The sequence below is a fragment of the Podarcis melisellensis genome, assembly GCF_964234715.1.
Source record: "Podarcis melisellensis genome assembly, chromosome: 8".
NCBI classification, from domain to species: Eukaryota; Metazoa; Chordata; class Lepidosauria; order Squamata; family Lacertidae; genus Podarcis; species Podarcis melisellensis.
Genome location: NC_138540.1, coordinates 3,523,595 through 3,542,831, shown reverse-complemented (window position 1 = coordinate 3,542,831; position 19,237 = coordinate 3,523,595). Strand labels below are relative to the sequence as shown.

The 19,237-nt window shown below is 46.0% G+C and overlaps 2 protein-coding genes across 14 annotated transcripts in view; one reads left to right on the top strand and one right to left on the bottom strand.

Moving 5' to 3' along the window:
- GPAT2 (glycerol-3-phosphate acyltransferase 2, mitochondrial) overlaps positions 1–6,062 on the top strand; it is a 68,213-nt gene extending 62,151 nt beyond the window's left edge. For 12 of the 13 annotated variants that reach the window (XM_081921298.1, XM_081921294.1, XM_081921300.1 and 9 more), the window contains 4 exons: positions 99–219; positions 2,403–2,486; positions 4,557–4,612; positions 5,614–6,062. In XM_081921298.1, coding sequence (XP_081777424.1) covers positions 99–219; positions 2,403–2,486; positions 4,557–4,612; positions 5,614–5,730 — 378 coding nt within the window. In that variant the 3' untranslated portion in view covers positions 5,731–6,062. The remainder of the gene's footprint in view (positions 1–98; positions 220–2,402; positions 2,487–4,556; positions 4,613–5,613) is intronic. The other variant, XM_081921288.1, reaches the window with a different exon arrangement.
- Positions 6,063–6,622: 560 nt separating this feature from the next.
- Positions 6,623–19,237, bottom strand: part of LOC309375551 (oxaloacetate tautomerase fahd2, mitochondrial) — a 13,862-nt gene continuing 1,247 nt past the window's right edge. The window contains exons 2-8 of the mRNA XM_081921370.1: positions 15,558–15,823; positions 13,937–14,153; positions 13,097–13,156; positions 12,013–12,175; positions 10,331–10,439; positions 9,046–9,133; positions 6,623–7,060 (exon numbers count right to left, since the gene is read on the bottom strand). Of these exons, the coding sequence (XP_081777496.1) occupies positions 6,998–7,060; positions 9,046–9,133; positions 10,331–10,439; positions 12,013–12,175; positions 13,097–13,156; positions 13,937–14,153; positions 15,558–15,823 (966 nt within the window). The 3' untranslated portion in view covers positions 6,623–6,997. The remainder of the gene's footprint in view (positions 7,061–9,045; positions 9,134–10,330; positions 10,440–12,012; positions 12,176–13,096; positions 13,157–13,936; positions 14,154–15,557; positions 15,824–19,237) is intronic.

The window sequence follows — 19,237 nt, the reverse complement described above, 5'->3', positions numbered from 1 at the left end:
GTAAGTTTTTGTAGTGTCCACACAAAGCAGTCGGGATCAATATGTGAACCTTCGTCTTATCAGAGTCCCTGTGTCTCTTTTCATTTTTTCTGCCCTAGATAAGCCAGGTGGAAAACTGCTCCAACTTTTTTGTCTTTCTCTGCTGTCTTCTGAGCCCTTTGCTGAAGACCTTGGAAAGAGCCACTGTCTTCCTCTGGGAAATGGAGTCTCCTCAGTCAGGTATATGCTCCACAGCCAGGTTCCTCTTCCCTTGAGTGGCTCCCAACAGCCCAAGCATTTGGAGAGGTTCTGCTCAGTGGGAGGGCATCTGTTCTACATGCAAAAGGCCCCACCACTGAGCAAAGCTTCTCCAAATGCTAGAAGCACCCAGCTTTCTCTCTTTACAAAAATATTTGCAGTTATTACGCAGGATTACGCTTCCTTTGAATAGCTCACCAGTAAAAGTCTTCGGAATCATTTTCGCACACCTTAAGCAACTGCTGCATGGTAACAATTGATGGGTTGTTACTGTCAGGATTTGACTTTCCCTAGGTGAAATTAGCCTTGTGCTGATTTGATTCATTAGCAAAGCCCAGGTGCTGTTAGTTAGGTTCTGCACCCACTAACTTGGGTATACAACACAAAAGTTACTGTCCCCTGCTTTTCTTCAGGTTCTTGTGTCCATTGTGTTCCATGAACAGCCTTTTGCTTGCCACGTTCATGAGGAAGGAGGTGCCCAAACTGGTAACAGCCTAGCAGTGTCCCATTTTCCTGGAGCCACCTTTGCCAGCCTGGTGTCCTCCAAATGTTTTGGACAACATCTCCCATCAGCCCCAGCATCAATATAGCTGGTTGGCTGAGCTGATGAAGCCTAAAGCCACTGAAGGGCCCCAGAATGGTGAAGACTGCCCTTGAGCACTGCTTTTCAGACTTTCCGCCTGCCTTGTCAGCTGTGCTCCCTGTGTGTTGCTGAGGATTCTGGGGCATATTCTAGGGCTTTTCCTTGCCCTGAGTGAACTGAGTGTGCAGCCTGGAGGATAACCCAGCTCTCCCTTGCAGTGACATGTTACCAAGGAGGATCAATAGTATTGCGGAAGTGTGTTTGTTGGGGAAGGTCATCCATCATTATTGAAATGGGACAGCCCACTTGGTAGAGTGTGAGACTCTTAATCTCTTATGCTCTCCCCCTTGGCAAGCCCCTGAGAAGCTTCTGGGGGAATCCTAGGATGCTTGGAACAGTTTGAGAAACACAGCCTTGAACATACAAGTGAACCGGAAGTGTTCAGCTTAGTTGCTTCTCATACTTAGGGCTACTTTGCAGGTAATGCTCAACCTTGGGCTTGTGTGCAGCCAGAAGGACTTTGGATTGCATCCAGTGCTACTCCCCCTCAGAGTAGACCCATTGAACTTAATAGACATTGCTGATGTAAGTCCTATTAATTTCAGTGCATCCACTCCTGAGTAGATGTTAGTCAGCAACTAGTCTTTGTCAGCATTTAGTTTACTTCAAAACTTGGTTGGTTACATAGGAACCAAAGATAGTGGATTAATATCTAAAATTGTAGAGTTGGGAGGGACCACGAGGGTCATCAAGTCCAACCCCCTGCAATGCAGGAATCTTTTGCCCAACTTGGGGCTCGAACCTATGACCCTGGGATTAAGTCTCATGTTCTACCAGATGAGCTATCCCCAACTCTGATCAGTATCTAAACAAAGCTCTCTTGGTTCACCAGTGTTTGTTCTGAACCACTGTCTCTCGATTCCTTGATAACAGCAGGCTAGGAGTCACTGAAATGGAAGGTTGAAGGAGAGGGGAGAGCTTGCAAGCCAAAGGTTTTCCTTGAGTTTGCAGCACTAACACCATCTTTTGACACAGCCTTCACCAGTCTGGCTGTGCTGGGCAAGGCTGGTGGGAGCAGTAGTCCAAAAACATCTGGAGGGCACCAGGTTGGCAAAGGCTTGTTGTAGCATGCATGGATCAGTCCAATATACAACTGCATCATATTGGTAATGGGTACATAAAGCTGTTGCTCGTTGTGTGATTAGGTTTTTTTCCTGGTGTACGTTGATTTATAATCTTGCATCTCAGTGTACTATTCTGTTAGTTAAGCCCTGCACTGCTTCTTAGGAAAAGTGGATGCCATTAATCAACTGTGTTTGGTTTTTGTTTCTTGACAAACTATACGGAAACTGATTGCACATGATTTATTCTGGATTTTTTTAAAAAAGAAACCAAAGATATTGTTGAGTTTCTTTCTACCTTTGGATGCTACCTCTGACCCTGCAGATTCATATTTAGAATTTGAGCTGCTGTGACCCTTAGACATTTGTCATGGTGCAGAGATCCCTCTCCCAGTGCTAATGGTGCAGCTGAGGCTAGTGACCTTCCTTTGCTTTCTGCTTTGTGTCCTTCTGACCACCAGCACTGCTGTCCCCTACAGAGTCCCAGTACGTGGAGAAGCTGCACTGTTTTTTGGCAAGGAAGGCAAAAGAAGACTCTTCCTTTGGTGAGTGCAGAGGCCCAGAGAGGGCCAGGTGGTAGCCAAGCGAATAAGTGTAGAGCTGGTGTGAGGCAGTGGCTGCAGGACAGCGCTGCAAACTGGGGCTTTCCCAGTTTGAATCTCACCTCGGCTGCCATCAATTCCATGCACCAACCAGCAAGATGGTGAGATAATATTGTTGACTTAAACAGTATTGTTGTTAGGATCACCACTAGATAATACACTTTGCAAAGCACTTTAAACACTTGAAAGAGCCATAGAAATGTTATGTGTATATAAATATGCTAAGCAGCTAAGGTTTGTCATCATGTGGCAGTTTGCTTGGCCACCAACAAATGGTGCTGTGAACTACAGCATGACAATAGTCTAGGAGCTGCTGGGCAGCAGCAGCAATGGAGGGCAGCAGCGGCAGGCAGCCCATGGAGGAAGCCATGACAAACTGAGACAGCTCATCAGCAACTTATCTGTTCTACTGCTGTTTCAGCCTCAGTGGCAGAGGCTCAGGGAGCAGGGAAAGAGCAGGACAGAGCTGACCTGGCCTTTTGTGACTGTTCTTTTGTGGCTTGTCTTGGCTGCCTGCTGCCACCTCACCTCCCTTCTCCTCATGGAAGGAAGCTCTAAGGGGAGAGGGTGGTGAGGTCTGGGGGCACTAGGGGCTCTGGCAGGTAGGGCTGGCACTCCTTTGGACCTCCAGCACGACGGGCAGGGGGAGGAAAAGTAGATGGACAGGTCTCAAAAAGTTGAAAGAATTGGCATGGAACAGCATCTTGCGCTCCGCCTTTCAAATATGATGTTGGGATTTGGGTACAAAGGGGGGTGGGCAACTCACCTGTCAGCACTGCAACATCATAATTATGTCCTGTGATTGACATGTGCGCTGCCCTGCCCCCATCAAGGTTGGCCTGTGAAGTGGAAGCCAGAAAGCTTCCCCACACAATCTAATGGGCTAGTGGAGGCAGGGTGGGGGTGGTGAGGTTTTGGGGGTGGGGGGATTGGTTGGGAGGCAGAGCAAGCAGAAGTGGAGCCCCTGGTCACTTGTTGATAATGCTAATAGCTTTGATGACCAGCTGAGCATTCTTCTCATGTTAGCATTTCTGTATTTTTCTGGGTATGTTGCCTCCTTGCTGGTTCCTTGGTGACAAGACTTGAGCCTCTGCAGTTAAGCAAGCTGTGGGTCAGTCAGCAGCCTTGAATTCCACTTTAAACCTGAGCCTTTCCCAGTCCCACAGCTGCCAGAGATACTTTGGCGAAGCCACTATAGACAGACTTGGTAGTATAGAGCTACCCCTAAGTAACTTTATACCAAAGGATAGTAACTGCCCTTGTTGATGGACAAGGATTTTGTGACCTCATAAAATGGGAAATTACCTTAAACCCTTTTATTTTAAGCACCCCATTTTCTTATGCTGAGGCCTGTGGCAGTGGTGAACCAGAGCTGTTAGCCTAGATACATGAAGGCCATTTCCCTCATCCCTTTTAAACGGGTGTTTCTCATCACTGAAAAGGCCCCAGTTCCTTAAACTCTTCCTCCTCCTCACAGGCTCTCCCAACACCCTCTTCTTTTATGCCCATAAATCTATCCAGGTTTGTTTTACATCCTTCTTAAAATGTAGCAAGTAAAACATTTATCAATACTTAGCTTTTGCACAGCACAGTGTGTTTTGAATGTTCAAAGTGCTTATTGTATCCTGTATTCTAATCCTCCCAGTGGTGGGCGATTATCCAAAACTGCAGTTGAGGGGGGAAGGCTTTGGCTCCACGAAGACCACCAAGTGAGCTGATGACAGAAACAATGTTTGAACCGAAGGTTTCATGATCTCAGTCTCTTAGTTACAACAGCTCTGACATGGCATTTCCTTTATTGTTTTAACCAGCACAACATAACCCCCTGGGTCTAGATTAGAAGCTAGTTTTTAGAAGCTAGTTTTTACAAGCCAGCTTTGCCCCCTAGTGCTTGATGTCATTACCTCACTGCAATTGTGCCACCACTAGACTCGAAACCTGCCTGGGGAGCAGGTGACATCTGTCCTCTCTCCCACATTGAACCTTTCTGTCCATTTCATTTTACTTTTTCAGAATGTGTCTGCAGAACTCTGACTACCATCTCTGTCCGCATCTACAAGGAACTGGGGGTGAGTGCCCTGCCTTGCCTGCCCCTCCAATTTGCAAAGTCTTTGATTCCAGAATCCCCCTTTTCATGCCCTCCACAATCCATTTTCAGATGTTCCTGATTCTCCAAACACATCTCTATTGCTATATTCAGTTCTTCATCTGAGATAATTTTGCCACCTGTATTTCATCTTGCAGCATTCCTGAACATCTCGGAAGTGTTGCTTTATTTAAGAAGCAAAAGCAGTTTCCTAGCCCCTATGGTAACAGTACAAAAAATGTGGGTTGTTCTTATCTCTTTGTGCTGCTTTTTATACTCCCCCAGAGTTTCAGGTCCTGCTTGTCCTGGATCCCACCCAGCAATGGTCTACTGATTGGGAGGCCATGTTCAAATTCCATCCCTGAGGGACTTTGTATACCTCTGTTGCTACCCTCACTCCTTGTGTTCCATCTTGCCAAATGCAGGCAGTTGCATGGGTGACTCCTTGCAATACAACTACGTGGCCAAAGCGCTGTATACTTTTGCAGCCACTCCACCTACACAGCTTGAGTGCATCTGTGTGTGTGTGTGTGTGTGTGTGTGTTTTCAAATCCAGTGGAGTCTAGCTGTGATTTCTCACTGATGTGTGTATGTATGATGTATGTATATCTATGTACCCCCTGCGCATGTACAGCCAGTGTTGGCTTGGCGCACTCAGGCAGAGGCTGAGGGCGTAGAGCCCCCCACAGCGGCAGCTCCCTGCCTTCATCTTCCACCTGTCTTGGTGGGTTTCTATACAGCTTGCCTTTGAGAGCTGCAACAGCCAGTATCAGGGGAAACCTTGCTGTTTCTGAAAAGAGCTGCCCAGTGTCTATTCTCCTCTTCTCTCCACAGGAATCTCACACAATAAGATGTGTGAGGTGACAGTAAAGAATTTCCCCACCCACTTCATAGGCTGCTACTCACCTGAGGAAAGCCCTTGTTGCATCTGCCTTCAGTGGGGTATGGGATTGCTAAACCCCCCTCTTTTAATTTCCACTCTAGGTGCTGAGAGAAGCAGCAGGGCAAGGAGAGCCCATTCTCCACCTCTCCGAGACCTTCCGTGCCAAAGAGAACCAAGAGAAGCTGGAGAAATTTATCCAGCAGTTTATCTACAGTTAGTGTTTCCAAGGGGCCTTGTATGGTATCCAGAAGGTGTGGTTTCTGCTTCCTAGGTGTTTATGTTGGGGTGGGGTATAACGCCTTCTAACTTTATTTTGAAAGTTGTCTTCACACAGGTGTGTGACCCTTTTGAAATCCCAGTTGAAAAGTTGCCTCTCATGTCAGGACTTCAGTGAGCCAGTGTTGAGGCCAATTTGTAAAGAACTAAAATCCATTTCTCGTTAAGTTCGTATGATTTTGTGTTTTATTTATAAAATAATTTAGATTGCACCCCACCCCTGGGAGCCATTGTTGCTGATTTTGAAAGTAATAAACAATATTTTCTGACTGCATTTTTAACTGTGCCTGCTCTGTCCTTCCCCAACCTGGCGCCCCTTAGGTATTTTGGACTAAAACTCCCATTATCTCCTGCATCTTACAACAGCAGGTTAGAGAAGGCTGAGTGGAAACTCAAGCACACCACCAGTGCATGTTGCTAGTAACTTAAATGTGTTTTTGGACATATCCTAGTGAAGGTTGACAAAATAGGGAAATAGCTATTGCTATGCATTCCAAATCCATTTTAAATTGCTAGTATTCAGATGTGTTACCAAACTTTAGGTATTCCAAGGACTCTACAGCAAGTCTTCCTCAGGCTTCCCTGCCCCCCTCGTAGCTGGGAACCCTTTTTGCTCTTCAGGCAGAGGGGCTGTGAGGAGTTACAGCACCTGCAGCTGCTTCTGCCAGAACCATACTGTGCACAGAAAAACTATATCTACTTGTGAAGAAGGGACCCTTCCTTGCACAGCTATTGGTCAAACACCTCCACGCCCTTTGTGAGATATTTCAACCTGTGGCCCATGAATCAAAATTCCATGCTTTAAAAAATAGTTGTATGTCCAAACCCCCAATGAGTTTGATAGTAGCTGCTTTATTGTGAGTGAACAATCTAGACAGTTCTGTAATACAAAGGGGAAACCCACCCACTGTAGCCTGTTCTGTACCAGACGATGAATAACCTCCCTCTTACTTCTGGTTGGCAGAGGAAAGGCAAGACTCAGGCTCGCCTTCATGTCTCTTCATTGAGATGGTGCCCAGGAATTGCAGTGCTGTTGAACCAGTTTTTCAGGCTCCATCTTCTTGTGACTCCCGGGAGGAGTCATCCCCGTTCCCTTAATTCCAGAAATCCCTTAATCTATTCTCGTGATTGGATTTGATTAGGAGACTCAAGTAGAGTAGTTGCAGCTGTGCAGGGCCAGAGGACCTGAATGGATGCAGCAGGATGCCATCACGCCACCTTGTTTCGGATAGTTCCCAACTCATCGATCTCACACTGAACTTCATCTCCCCTCTGTGGTACAAGAGAATTACAGCAGCTCTTACATTAAGTTGCAATAACAATATAACACTGACACAGGAGACAATAGCAGACTTCCAGCTTGTGCAGCACCCCATCTCCAAAGCTTGTTCCCATTTTTTTTTTACAAATCAAAATGCATGTTTCTGTATCATAAACATGCAGTTTTAAGTGCATATTACCAAAAAACAAAAAAACCCACAAAGTATTTGGTATGGCTACATTTCCTTATAAAAACCAACTTTATTTAAGTTTATTTGGGTGTTCAGCCCTTAACAGGGGCTTTGACTGCCCTTGCTAAATGCTGTTGCCAATTGCTAATAGGACATCTGTAGAGTAAAGATGAATTATTTTGTTAAGGGTGGGCAGGCAAAGTTGGATGAACCACCACATACTCTGCTGGGCTCTTGCCAGCAGGGCACAAGTGGAGGCAGATGAGCTTTGCATCCATTCCTGCTCCAGCCCCACCTGCAGTACAGTTATTTCCCTCTCACTGAGAATAAGGGGGGGGGGGGGAGAGAGGATTCACTACACTATGTTTACCAGACATCCCCGTTTCCCAGGGACAATCCCAGATTCACAGATCTGTCCCGGACAAAATCCATCCCCAGAATGTCTCCGGATTTCATTTAATGTCTCCAGATTTATATTTTAAGTGTTGTAGATTCATTAGTAGAGAATGAATGTTGCATGATGGGTTCAACGGCATGAGACACATCATATGGGGACTTCCGGCGAGGCAAAATGGCGGGCACCAGGCAGCGAGCAACCCCTGAAGCCAGCCAGAGCCAACTGCGCTACCAAGCTGGCAGACTGCTGCTGAGACTGCCGCTGCCGAGGGGGAACCAGGGACACCCGGCGCGTCAACTGGGGGAACTGCTGACCCCCCCCCCACGACACAAATTGAGCCGGGAGCGAGAGCAACCAGCCAACTGCCCAGTAGCGCTCCGGGGCCAGAAAAACCCTGGAGCTGACGCAAAGAGAAGGAAAGGAGAAGGAAGAGAGAAAGAGGAAGGAGAAAAAAGAGGGGAGCCCCGACCTTGCCATGCCAGTGCCGGCACCACTACTGAGGAGGAGAGGTAGGAGAGCACCAAGAGGGCAAGGACACATGGCCAAGCCCAGGCCTGACCCGAGCCTACTCCATGGCAGCTAGCGCTCGGAGAGCAGGCTGGGACCCAGAGGAAGACCGTGTGACAGAGGAGACCACAGAAGAGAAGATATTACTTCTTTTTAAAAAAAACAACAAAAAACTGTTTAAAATAACTTTTTTTTTCTCTTCAAAAAAAAAGTGTCCCCCAGATTCTTGGGGGGGAAATCTGGTAACCTTACACTGCACTATACACCCCAAAGGGGCCCCATCCTCACAGGACTCCAAGTGCAACAGCAGCACTCGCCCCATTGTGTGTCCAAGTAACTGGCATAGAGGCAAATTTTCTCCACCAGTGGACACACAACATGGCCGCCATGGCCACTAGCCTTTGATAGCCTTATCCTCCATAAATTGTTGGCCATCGCTGCCTCTTGTGGGAGCGAGTCCCATCATTTAACTCTGCACTGTGCAAAGGAGGACATTATTTTCTTTGTGCTGAATCTTCCAACATACAACTGAGTTTCCTCTCCAGTGTTTAGAGAACAGGAGGTGCTGGATCCACCCCTTCATAAGCATTATGCCCCACAGTGGAGGCGTCTGCTCCCCACGCAATGCAGAGGGATCTACCCTTCCAAGGTCAAAAGTCTCTTGGCCCTCAAAGAAGAAGATCTGGTGCCTTCCTGTGACCCTTGCAATGCCCAGCCTGAGGCCGAAGAACTGAAGGGCTAGTCTATTGGCTTTATGGGATGACCTCACAGCTGCTGCCTGTTTCAGAATGTCAAAATGCTACAAAGGGAAAATAAGCAGCCCTGCCAATCCTCCAATCCAAAGAGCTCAAACAAGGGAAGATGCTGGCAGAACCTACAAATTAATTGGGAACAGGGCTCACCTTGAGAAAGATGGGGGGCTTCCGGAAAACTCCAACACCCGGGGGAGTCCCTGTGAGGAAGACGTCTCCTGGGTACAGGGTGACGAACCTGCCAAAACCGGGCCAGAGCAAGATTTATTATTAAAAATTAATTTTTTTATATCCCATCCATCTGGGCGCCTTCCAGCACATATAAAAACATATTAAAACATCAAACATTAAAAAGTTCCTGATACAAGGCTGCCTTCAGATATCTTCTAAAAGTTGTGTAATTCCTTATCTTGACATCTGATGGGAGGGCATTCCACAGGGAAGGTGCCACTGCTGAGAAGGCCCTCTGCCTGGTTCCCCAGAACTTCACTTTTCATAATGAGGGAACTGCCAGAAGATCCTCGGAGGTGGACCTCAGTGTCCAGGCTCAACAATGGGGGGGGGAGGTTGGAGACGCTCTAGGGATACTGAAGGCATACCGTATTCTTCCATGTATAACATGCCCCCGTGTATAATACAACCCCTATTTTTGGGGGGACTCCAAATAAAGAAATCCCCCATATGCACTACCCATGTATAAGATGTATACATATGCTATATGTATAAATATAGTCTTATACACGGAAAAATATGGTAATTAATTTGGTACCGTATACCATCTGTAGATCTCAGGGCAGTACACAACATAAAAATACTGGATAAAAACACAAAATACATAATAAGAACAAGTATAACAACACAACAAAACAAATCAATAACCACCCCTCCCCATCCCATAACACGTTTAAAATGACAATCGTTGTCAATCAGCCAAAGGCTTAGTTAAAGAAACATTTCTGCCCGAGGCCTAAAGGTGTATAATGAAGGCGTCAGGTGAACTTCCCTGGGGAGAGCATTCTACAGGCAGGGGGCCACTGCAGAAAAGGTCCGTTCTCGTGTTGCCACCCCCTGGACCTCTTTTGGAGGCGGCACGCGAAGAAGGGCCTCAGAGGATGAATGCAGGGTCTGGGTAGGTTCATAGGGAGAAAGGCGGTCCTTGAGATATTGTGGTCCTGAGCCATTTAAGGCTTTATGGGTCAAAGCCAGCACTTTGAATTAAGCCTGGAAATGAACTGGCAGCTAGGACTGATGTAATAGACTCACATGGTGTTGCCCCAGTGAGCAACCCAGCTGCTGAATTCTACACCAGTTGAAGTTTCTGAACTGTCATCAGAGGCCGCCCTACATATAACGCATTGCAGTAATCTAACCTCGAGGTTACCAGAGCATAGACAACAGTAGTTGAGGAGGAGACAGGGTCATGGAGAGCACCTACTTGGAAACCCATGCAATAAGTGCCTCCGTCTTGAATATCAACTGGCTGGTGCTGCTGTTCTGGACAAGCTCTCCATTCACTCGACAGCGGATGCCCAGGTTGTGGGGGTCTGGTGGTAGCAACAAGAGCAGAGAGCAACATGAAATCACACACAAAAGAGAAGGCACAGCATTTATGAAAATGGTGCATCCTTCTGGAAACACAGGAATAACTGAATTGCAGAGTTGGCAGGGACCACGGGGGCCATCTTATTCCAACTCCCTGCAATGCAAGAATTTTTTGCCCAGAGTGGGGCTCAAACACCATGACCCTGTAATGAGAGTCTCATGCTCTACCGACGTGAGCCATCCCACAGAAGTTTCCCTATGTCCACCTAGCTCAGTACTATCTATCCTGACCAGCAGGGGCTCTCCAGGGGTTCAGATGAGGGCATTCCCACCCTTACCTAAAGATGTTGAGGACTGAACCTGGGACCTTCTGCATGCAAAGCAGATGCTCTACCACTGAGCTGCAGCCACTTCCTCATAAGGCCCTTATGGATTTGCTCTAACAAAAGTATTCTGTGCTAAAATCAGGAAAGAACGATGGAACCCTGCAGTCTTATCTGTTCAACTGCGGGGTCGCCGGGGCACTTGTGTTATTAATGTACATCGTAACTGCACAGACCTTACTGCAAGCACTTTAGAAACCTCTGGCTGCAATGCAGCTGCAGTCCAGTAGGAACTAGTGTGTGTTCCCATGGCAGCATCCCCTTTACATCAAAGAGATGCATCCAGCTAACAAACCTGGATGGTCATCAAAGGTTGGGCGGTGCGTCCAGAGGCCTGGGAAGCTGCTGAGACTCAGACTGTTCTTGCTGAAGTGAGGCAATGTGGAAAACTGCCCTTACAAAGAGGCAAGAGAGCAGTAGCCTGGGACAGCACCACGGAGGGTTTTTCATTTCACATGGGCTGTTTATTCACACAAAATTTGGTTAAAATTCCGCACTTTGCAATGCAATCATCCCATCACTTCTTTTTTAAAAATAAAATAAAATACAATTTTATTGAGACTAAAAGAATGTACAGAAATACAAAAACAAGCAGGCAGCATAGATACAAGCCTTCCCACCACTTTTCTAAACTGCACTGGAAAGCGCAGGAGAAGCACCGCTGGCTGCCAATGTTGTACCAACTCCGTGTGAACGTATCAGAATGAATGCTCAACAAGTGATACTGTGAAACCCCTGGGCATGTTTGACCCACCTCCACTGAAGTACTGCAGCAATTAAAAAAAAATTCAGTGCAGCTGAGTCAGCACAACTGATGACTTATTCAGACTATGGGTGCAGGCATGTGGTGCACACGTGACCCTGGATGTTTTTCCATCTGTACTTCTATTGTAAGGACATTACATTTCTGCAACCTCAAACCAAAAAAATGCATCTCTGCACAGATGGATACACCATGAACAGTAGGCCAAGAAATCAAGGCAGGCAGGAGCAACAGTGATAGAAGGAGGAGGAGGACAGAGCTTGGTCAGAGAGCCTTGGTGGTCCTCAGGTGACCCACAGGTTGCCCAAGAGGGTTCTAGGAGATGCAAAATTTAGAGCAGCTGGGAAGGGATCCTGAGACAGGCTTGTCCGCTCCTCAAACCCTGGAGGCAAAAAGAAAAAGGGGACAATGTCATTGCAGGTTCCAAACCTGAGATGGAATCCTTGGTGACCAGGGCTGGTCCCAGGGGGCAGAAGGTGTCGAAGGTCTTCCCCAGAAGCCACTGCTTTCCATTTTTCTGCATCTGCCAGTCTCTGGCACTCACATCATGGGCAACGGTGAACCCGGCTACATGGCTCATGGCATCTGACTCCTGGAGGAGAGAAGATGCAACAATATCGCTGTGAAACTGGGGGCTGGAGAAGAAAAGGTTAATGGGCACTTCCTTTATCAAGTGATATTGCCATGGGAACTAACAGGCTATTTTGTGTTTGCTAATGGTATGGCTTTATTCTCCTCCTCCCCCCCCCCCACTCTGCACTGGCATATTCCTTTTCTACCCTTTCTTCGCTCTCTCCTGTGCTTAACAATATTTTACACATCAAACCTGGTTATCATATGCACAAGAATAAAATGAGGAGACCCATGCGCACCACCTTGAGCTCCTTGGAGGAAAGGTTGGATATAAACATAATACTAAACTAATAAATACCACTGAATGAATCTTTGGAAATTCCTGAATGGGGGCAGGCCTTACTTCCCACTAGGGATGTAATCTAGGGCTGCATTCAGACGTAGTGTTTATTGTGTTAATTTTAGTGGTTATAATGCTGGTGCTTCAGTCCCAATTTATGGCATTCCTTTCACACTGCAAGACCAGATGCTTTATGGAACTGTGGTGTTTTGATTGATGCACTATCATGTTTGCTAAATTTTAAATGGCGGGAAAGAACTGGATGCCCAGGACATAGTCCCAAATTTTGTCACGTGAGCAGAGGTTATGCGATTATGAACACCTTAGTAGTATTACAAGGCAATTTTTATTATTTATGAAACTGCAAAGCATTGAAGACATGGATGGTGTTAGATACTGACAGCACAGCCATTTTAGGCTACAATCCTGCACCCACTAACTTGGCTATACCACACAAAACAATGGAACTTACTTCTGAGTAGATATGTGCAGTGTTAATTCTGCATCTCCCTGCCCTGGGCACCCGGGAAAGGGCAAGCTATAAGATCAAAACAAAACCACAGGTCCCAATGTGGTGCAAACTGCTGACATCTGGCTTACCTGGATGTGTTTTCCTTTCTTCCCAATGATGAAGGCCAGCTCCACCTCCCAGTCCACTTGCTAGAAGAGGGAACAGGCAAGGTCAGTCTTGGCACCTGATAGATCAGTGCTGGACTAGCAAGGCCAGCAGGGAGAAGAAACACAGGAACCTGACTTGGACTATTCTCCCAATGTTCCATGCTGCCCTCAGGAGTCCACCCATGGCATTTATCGGAGTTGGTGGGAATTGCCCATGGGGAAAGTGCTGCTATGGTCTTCAGGTCCTGCTTGCGAGCTTCCCAGAGGCATCTGGCTGGGCAATGTGAGAAGAAGATGCTGGACTAGATGGGTCTTTGGTCTGATCCAGCAGCCAAGCTTTTCTTGTGGTACAACTGATAGCACTGGGGCCACAAGTACCATGCTGGCTCCCCATACCTTCTCTTGTGCAAGCCACCCCCCTAGTGAAATTAGGACACCACTAAGCTTGTGTGCTTCCCATGGGCATAGGTCTGGCCACTGTAAGACCAGGATGGTGGACTAAAGATGAACCATTGGCAAGCTCTTCTTATGTCAAGGCTATCAAAGGCTACCTGCCATGATGGCTAAGCTCTGCCTCCACAGCTGGACATCAGAAACAACGATGGGGAGAGCAGTCTTGCTCACATCCTGCTTGTGGGCTTCTCACAGACATGTGGCTGGCCACAGTGAGAACAGCATGATGGACTAGATGAGTCCCCTTTGGCCTGATGCAGCAGGCTCTTATGTTCTTAACCCATCAGGATTCTAGGCTAAGGAAGGGTCACTGCAGTATTCTTCAACCTTGGGTCCCCAGATAGTCTTGAAAAACCCAGCCCCATTTACTTCGCTCTCTGCTGGGTGGATGATGTTGTCATAGGGACCCACGATGGAGCTGCTGAACTTGCTGAAGATTATGGGCTCCTTGGGGATTTTGACATTCTGCTCCAGGCAATGATCCACATAGTTCATCCCAACGCAGATCACCTTGTCTGGGTTCGTGACAGGAGCCAAGAGGGTCACCTTGGATCGGGGAAGGACATGCTGTCCAGACTCCTGCGCTCTGTGGGCAGAAGATGGAGACAGAGGAATCTCAAGTGGGGACCCCAGACAGTGTCCGGCAAGGTGGCAGAGAGCGAGAGCTTGCTGCAGCTTCAGCATTGCAAGCAGGTTTTGAAATCTCCTTTGTTGTTTCCAAAGCCTGGCAAGCCTTTTTCACAGACTAGCCACCCCTTCCGTTAGGCAGAGTGAGGAGATGCTGGGTGGCCGACAGCCGTGCTAGTTATTCCTCCTCAACCCCCTGCCTGTAACCTCCTGTTAGATGGCTTGCCAACATTTTTATGCCTGTGAGCAGATTTGGATTTCTAAGTAAAAGCTATGGATACCACCCTCTCTGTTCCATCCCCACCACCCTTGCCCAGGATCAGTGCACACTTCTCTGAGAAAGTGTGTATGCCCCTGCTTTGCCTTCCCAAGGGATCTGGGTAAAAGTTGGATCCAACAGATTCAATCTGAGCCTTGAAAAGCACATAGAGCTGAAAGCAGAAGTGGGAAAATGTTGCTCTTCCTTCAGCTCTACATACCAAAGGGAGGAAAATATAAACACCACCTCAGAACCAAGGGGGAGGGGAGAGAATCAGAGGCTTTGTGGGTGCTAGAAGAAGACCTCAAGGGCGCCAATGCACCCATGGGCATCATGCTGGCAACCCCAAAGTTAAAGATCAGAGCTGTGTGTGCTATGTAGCCTGCCTGCACTCCATAGCTAGCCTACCTTCCTCAGGTGTGGTACAGGACACACTGCCCTGTTGCCAGGATTGTAACAGGAGGCACCAGCCCAGTCAGCTTTGAGGCCTGAAAGGTGGGGGCACCATCTCGTTCTTTGTCTCAGGTAGATACAGCAACCCAGTCGCTGGATACTACTCTTAAGACCCTGGGCATGGGCCTTGTTTTTACAGCAGGGGTGGGGGCCTTTCTCTGCTTCAGGACCACATTCCCTTCTCAACAACCTTGGGGGGCCACCTGCCAGTCGCAGATGGGGCCAGCGGCAAAAGTGGGTGAAGTAATGAATACAAATGCAACCTTTGTACATTAAGCAAGTTTCTGCATGCACTCAGACACGCCTCTCAGTCCTGCACCCAGGCAAACACAAGCAATGAGCAGAGTTCATTTCAAGACAAAGGCACCTTCTAGGCAGGCAAAAACACTCCCAAGGGTGTGAAGCAAGGCGACCGAGGGCGTTGCCTGGGCCTGAGGGTCTCCGATGCTGGTGTGGAGGCTTCCGTGAACCCTTCACAAAACCATCCTGCTTGGCCCTGTCCCATTCCTTATTCTGTCAGCTCTCCACCTCCTCCTCCTCCACCACCCTCTGCCCCACCCCAAAGCTCCAATGATCCAGATCTTGCTCCCCTTGGCTTCCTCCCTCCACCAGCCAGCAGGTCCTTTTATGACCTTGAAGACCGCCAGGTACCTTTTAGCAACAGCGAGGGCTGCATCTCCTCCTTCCAAGAAGGTGCGCATGTTGCTGGGCAGAGAGGGGTCAAAGGCGTTCAGGTCCACCACGTCCCCTCCATCCTTCTCCAGCCCGATCCGGGGCTCTGCCGCAGACTCCTTAGGATGGAACTGGACCAGCCTCATGGCCCCGCTCAGGTGGGACACACACCTGGACCCTAACTTCTTCCAGCTTGGCCTGAGACCCACCAGAAGGGGTATTTGCAGCTGGCACAGCATCCACACCTGCAGGGAGGTGGAGAAAGCAGGCTCAGAGAAAGCAGTCCAAGGGGCACAGTTGGAGGAGCTGCCAGAAGAGGAAGAGCAGCCACTAGGAAATACTGCAATGCAATTCCCCTTTGTAGGGAAGGAAGCTGCTCTGGAGGCACAGCACCACATTTGAGAGGCAGTCAAAGATCTGTTGAGTCCAGCTGCTGAAGGCCAAGAAGGGGAGTCCGGCTGAATATTCTTCTTCAAATACCTTGAATACAAATACTTTTCAACAGTGGCAGTTCACACGGAACTAGGGCAAAGGCACCTGGGTGGCATCAGAAGTCGGACAAGGGAAGAATTTCACTCAAAGATCAATGGCTAGAAATGATGTGCAAGGACCTGGCAAGAAAATGCAGGAGGAAGAGGAAGAGGGGCAAGGCAGAGATTGGATGAAGGGCTGCCCCATATTACGAAGGTGCCTCTATGCAAAGAATGACTGGAAGTACAAAAGCAGAAGCTTCACCTCAGGGATCCACGGCCTAAGCTCATCCAGGAGAAGGAAAACTCTGGTGAGAAAATCCAGACCGAGGGAGGGAGGGGAAAGTGTGGGAAGACCGTGATTCGGAGGAGAATGTTGTATGTTTCTTTTGATATTAGAAGCATTATGTAGAAAGATAAGAGAAAGTACAGAGGTACAGGATGTCCAATTAGGGCAACAAAATTATAAATTAAGGGCATTTGCAGGTGATGTAGTTCTTTTTCTGGACAAATGTAATGAAGGTATTAAAATGTAATGTGGAAAATGTAATGAAGATATTAAAAATGATAAAGCAGTATGGTGATCTTGCAGGATTTTATATAAATAAGGATAAAGCAAAAATGTTGGTTAAAAATATAGATAAACAAATAAAATATTACAAGCAAAGAGTGGCTTAAAGGGAGAAAGGTATTTGGATAACAAGTAAAAATGCAATGTTGTATAAAATAACTACATTAATGTGTGGAACAGCATGAAATTTGACTTGTGTAGATGGTTAAGAATAGAGTTTTGGGAAGAAATTCTGCCATAAAAATGAATGCATTGCTTGAGTTTTCTTTTTCAGACCATCCCAGTAATACATAAAATGAGTTTGTCTTAAACAATGGCAAAAAGAACTCTCTATCTAGCAAGGGGAAAAAACAAGAATTAACTTTAAAATATTAATAGATGCAAGGGAAAGAGGTGGATTCTCGATGTCGGATTTGAAATTGTATTATGAAGCTTCATGTTTAACCTGGTTGGAGGAATGGCTAACAATGAATAACACTAGACAGTTGGATTTAGAAAGTTATGGGTGGCACGCCCACTTATGGTATGAAAAGAATTTTAAAATCATGTTATAAGAAGCCTATATGGTGTTTGGACCCAATATAGAGATATTTTAGAAAGGAAAACACCATGGTGGTTAGCTCCATTGGAGGCAAGTGCCCAACAGGAATTAAATATGAGAGCAGGATGGGATACTTACGGGATGTATTAAAATTCTCTTTTGGGGGGTTGCAAACTGAAAAAAACAAGAAGAATTCCAGGAGTGAGTAATGGGGTAGTTTCAGTACCATCAGCTAAATGAACTATTTAAAAAAGATAAGAAACTTGGTTTCGCAAAACAAAGAAGGCAAAGAAAAATTGATTTCAAAAATGTACAAGCTCTTGTTAGAATGGGAAACTAAATATAAGCTGGTTGCAATAAGCTAAGGTTTTGTCTCATAATATTGATATAGCAGCATGGGAAAAATTATGGAAAATAGATATGAAATTCACAGGATGTTATACATTAAATGAAAATTAATGAAAATGATATACAGGTGGTACCTAACACCGAGTAAATGAGCCAAGATGTACAAGACTGTGTTGAACAAATGTTGGAAGTGCCAGCAGGCAGAAGGGCCTTTTTTCCATATGTGATGGACTTGTAAAAAAAGCAACAGGCTTCTGGAAAACGAAACATAATGACTTAAAAAAGATTTTTAAAATCACTTTTCCCAAGAAACCTGAAGCAGTCTTATTAGGAATAACAGGATTAGAAGTCCTAAAAAAGATGGTCAGTTTGTTTATATCTGCAACCACAGCAGACAGAGTTCTGTACGCACAGAAATGGAAAGAAGGCAACTTGCTGTTGAAATGGAATACACAAGACGAAATGGTTAAATCGGCTATGATAAAATGGGCTCAGGACATCGGGCATAATATTATGTTTGAAGACTGGGAAAGGTTGTGGACCACTGGGTTGAACTTCACTGCATGTAATGCTCTGAAGGAAAATATAATGAAAATGATATATAGATGGTACATGACCCCAGTTAAACTTGCCAAAATATACCATTTGTCTGACAATAAATGTTGGAAATGTAAGGAAAATGAAGGAACATTCTTTCACCTCTGGTGGACTTGTCCTAAAGTGAAGGCCTTCTGGGAAATGATATATAATGAGTTGAAAAAGGTATTTAAGTATACCTTTACCAAGAAACCAGAGGCCTTCCTTCTGGGCATTGTCGGCCAGAACGTGTTAAAGAAGGATCGAACATTTTTTATGTATGCAACAACGGCAGCAAGGATACTTATTGCTAAGAATTGGAAGACTCAAGATCTACCCACACTGGAAGAATGGCAGATGCAGCTGATGGACTATATGCAACTAGCTGAGATGACTGGCAGAATCCGAGACCTGGGAGAAGAGAGGGTTGAAGAAGATTGGAAGAAATTTAAGATATACCTACAAAAACATTGTAACTTGGTTGAATGTTAAGAAGGATGCTGATCATAAATAACTGTCCACCACTAAATTAGATTTTAATTTGACGATAAGTGAGATTTGAGAAGATTACATATTCTCTTTTGTTAGAGAACTGTTAGATTGTATTAAAATGAAGGGATATAAGATTCTAAATAAGATGATAATTTGTTTGAAAATTTTTTATTTACGATGTAAGTGGGTGCGGGAGACGCGAGGGAGTCCAAATAAGTGATGAAAGTATGTTATGTAAATGAAGTTGGTTGTTATTTATGCATTTTGTATTTAAAAAAAAACCTTAATAAATTTTCTTTAAAAAAAAAAAAAGAAATGGAAAGAAGGCAAGGTACCAATAAAAGAGGATCGGGTTTTGAAGTTAATAGGCTATGTGGAGATGGCAAGATTGATGGCGAAAATAAAAGACGAAAATGAAGAAAAAGGTATGGAAGAATGGAAATGCCTCTAGCCAAATGTAATCATGAGCAGGTCTTGAAGTATAAGCAAGGGAAGGATAGTAAGAAAAAAAGTAGATAAAGAAATGTATATAGTATATAAATGTATAATGTATATAAAGATATAGTAATAAGCATTGAGTATAAGGCAGCAAGTAATTGTTTGTGACAAGGGACGCGGGTGGCACTGTGGGTAAAACGTCAGTGCCTAGGACTTGCCGATC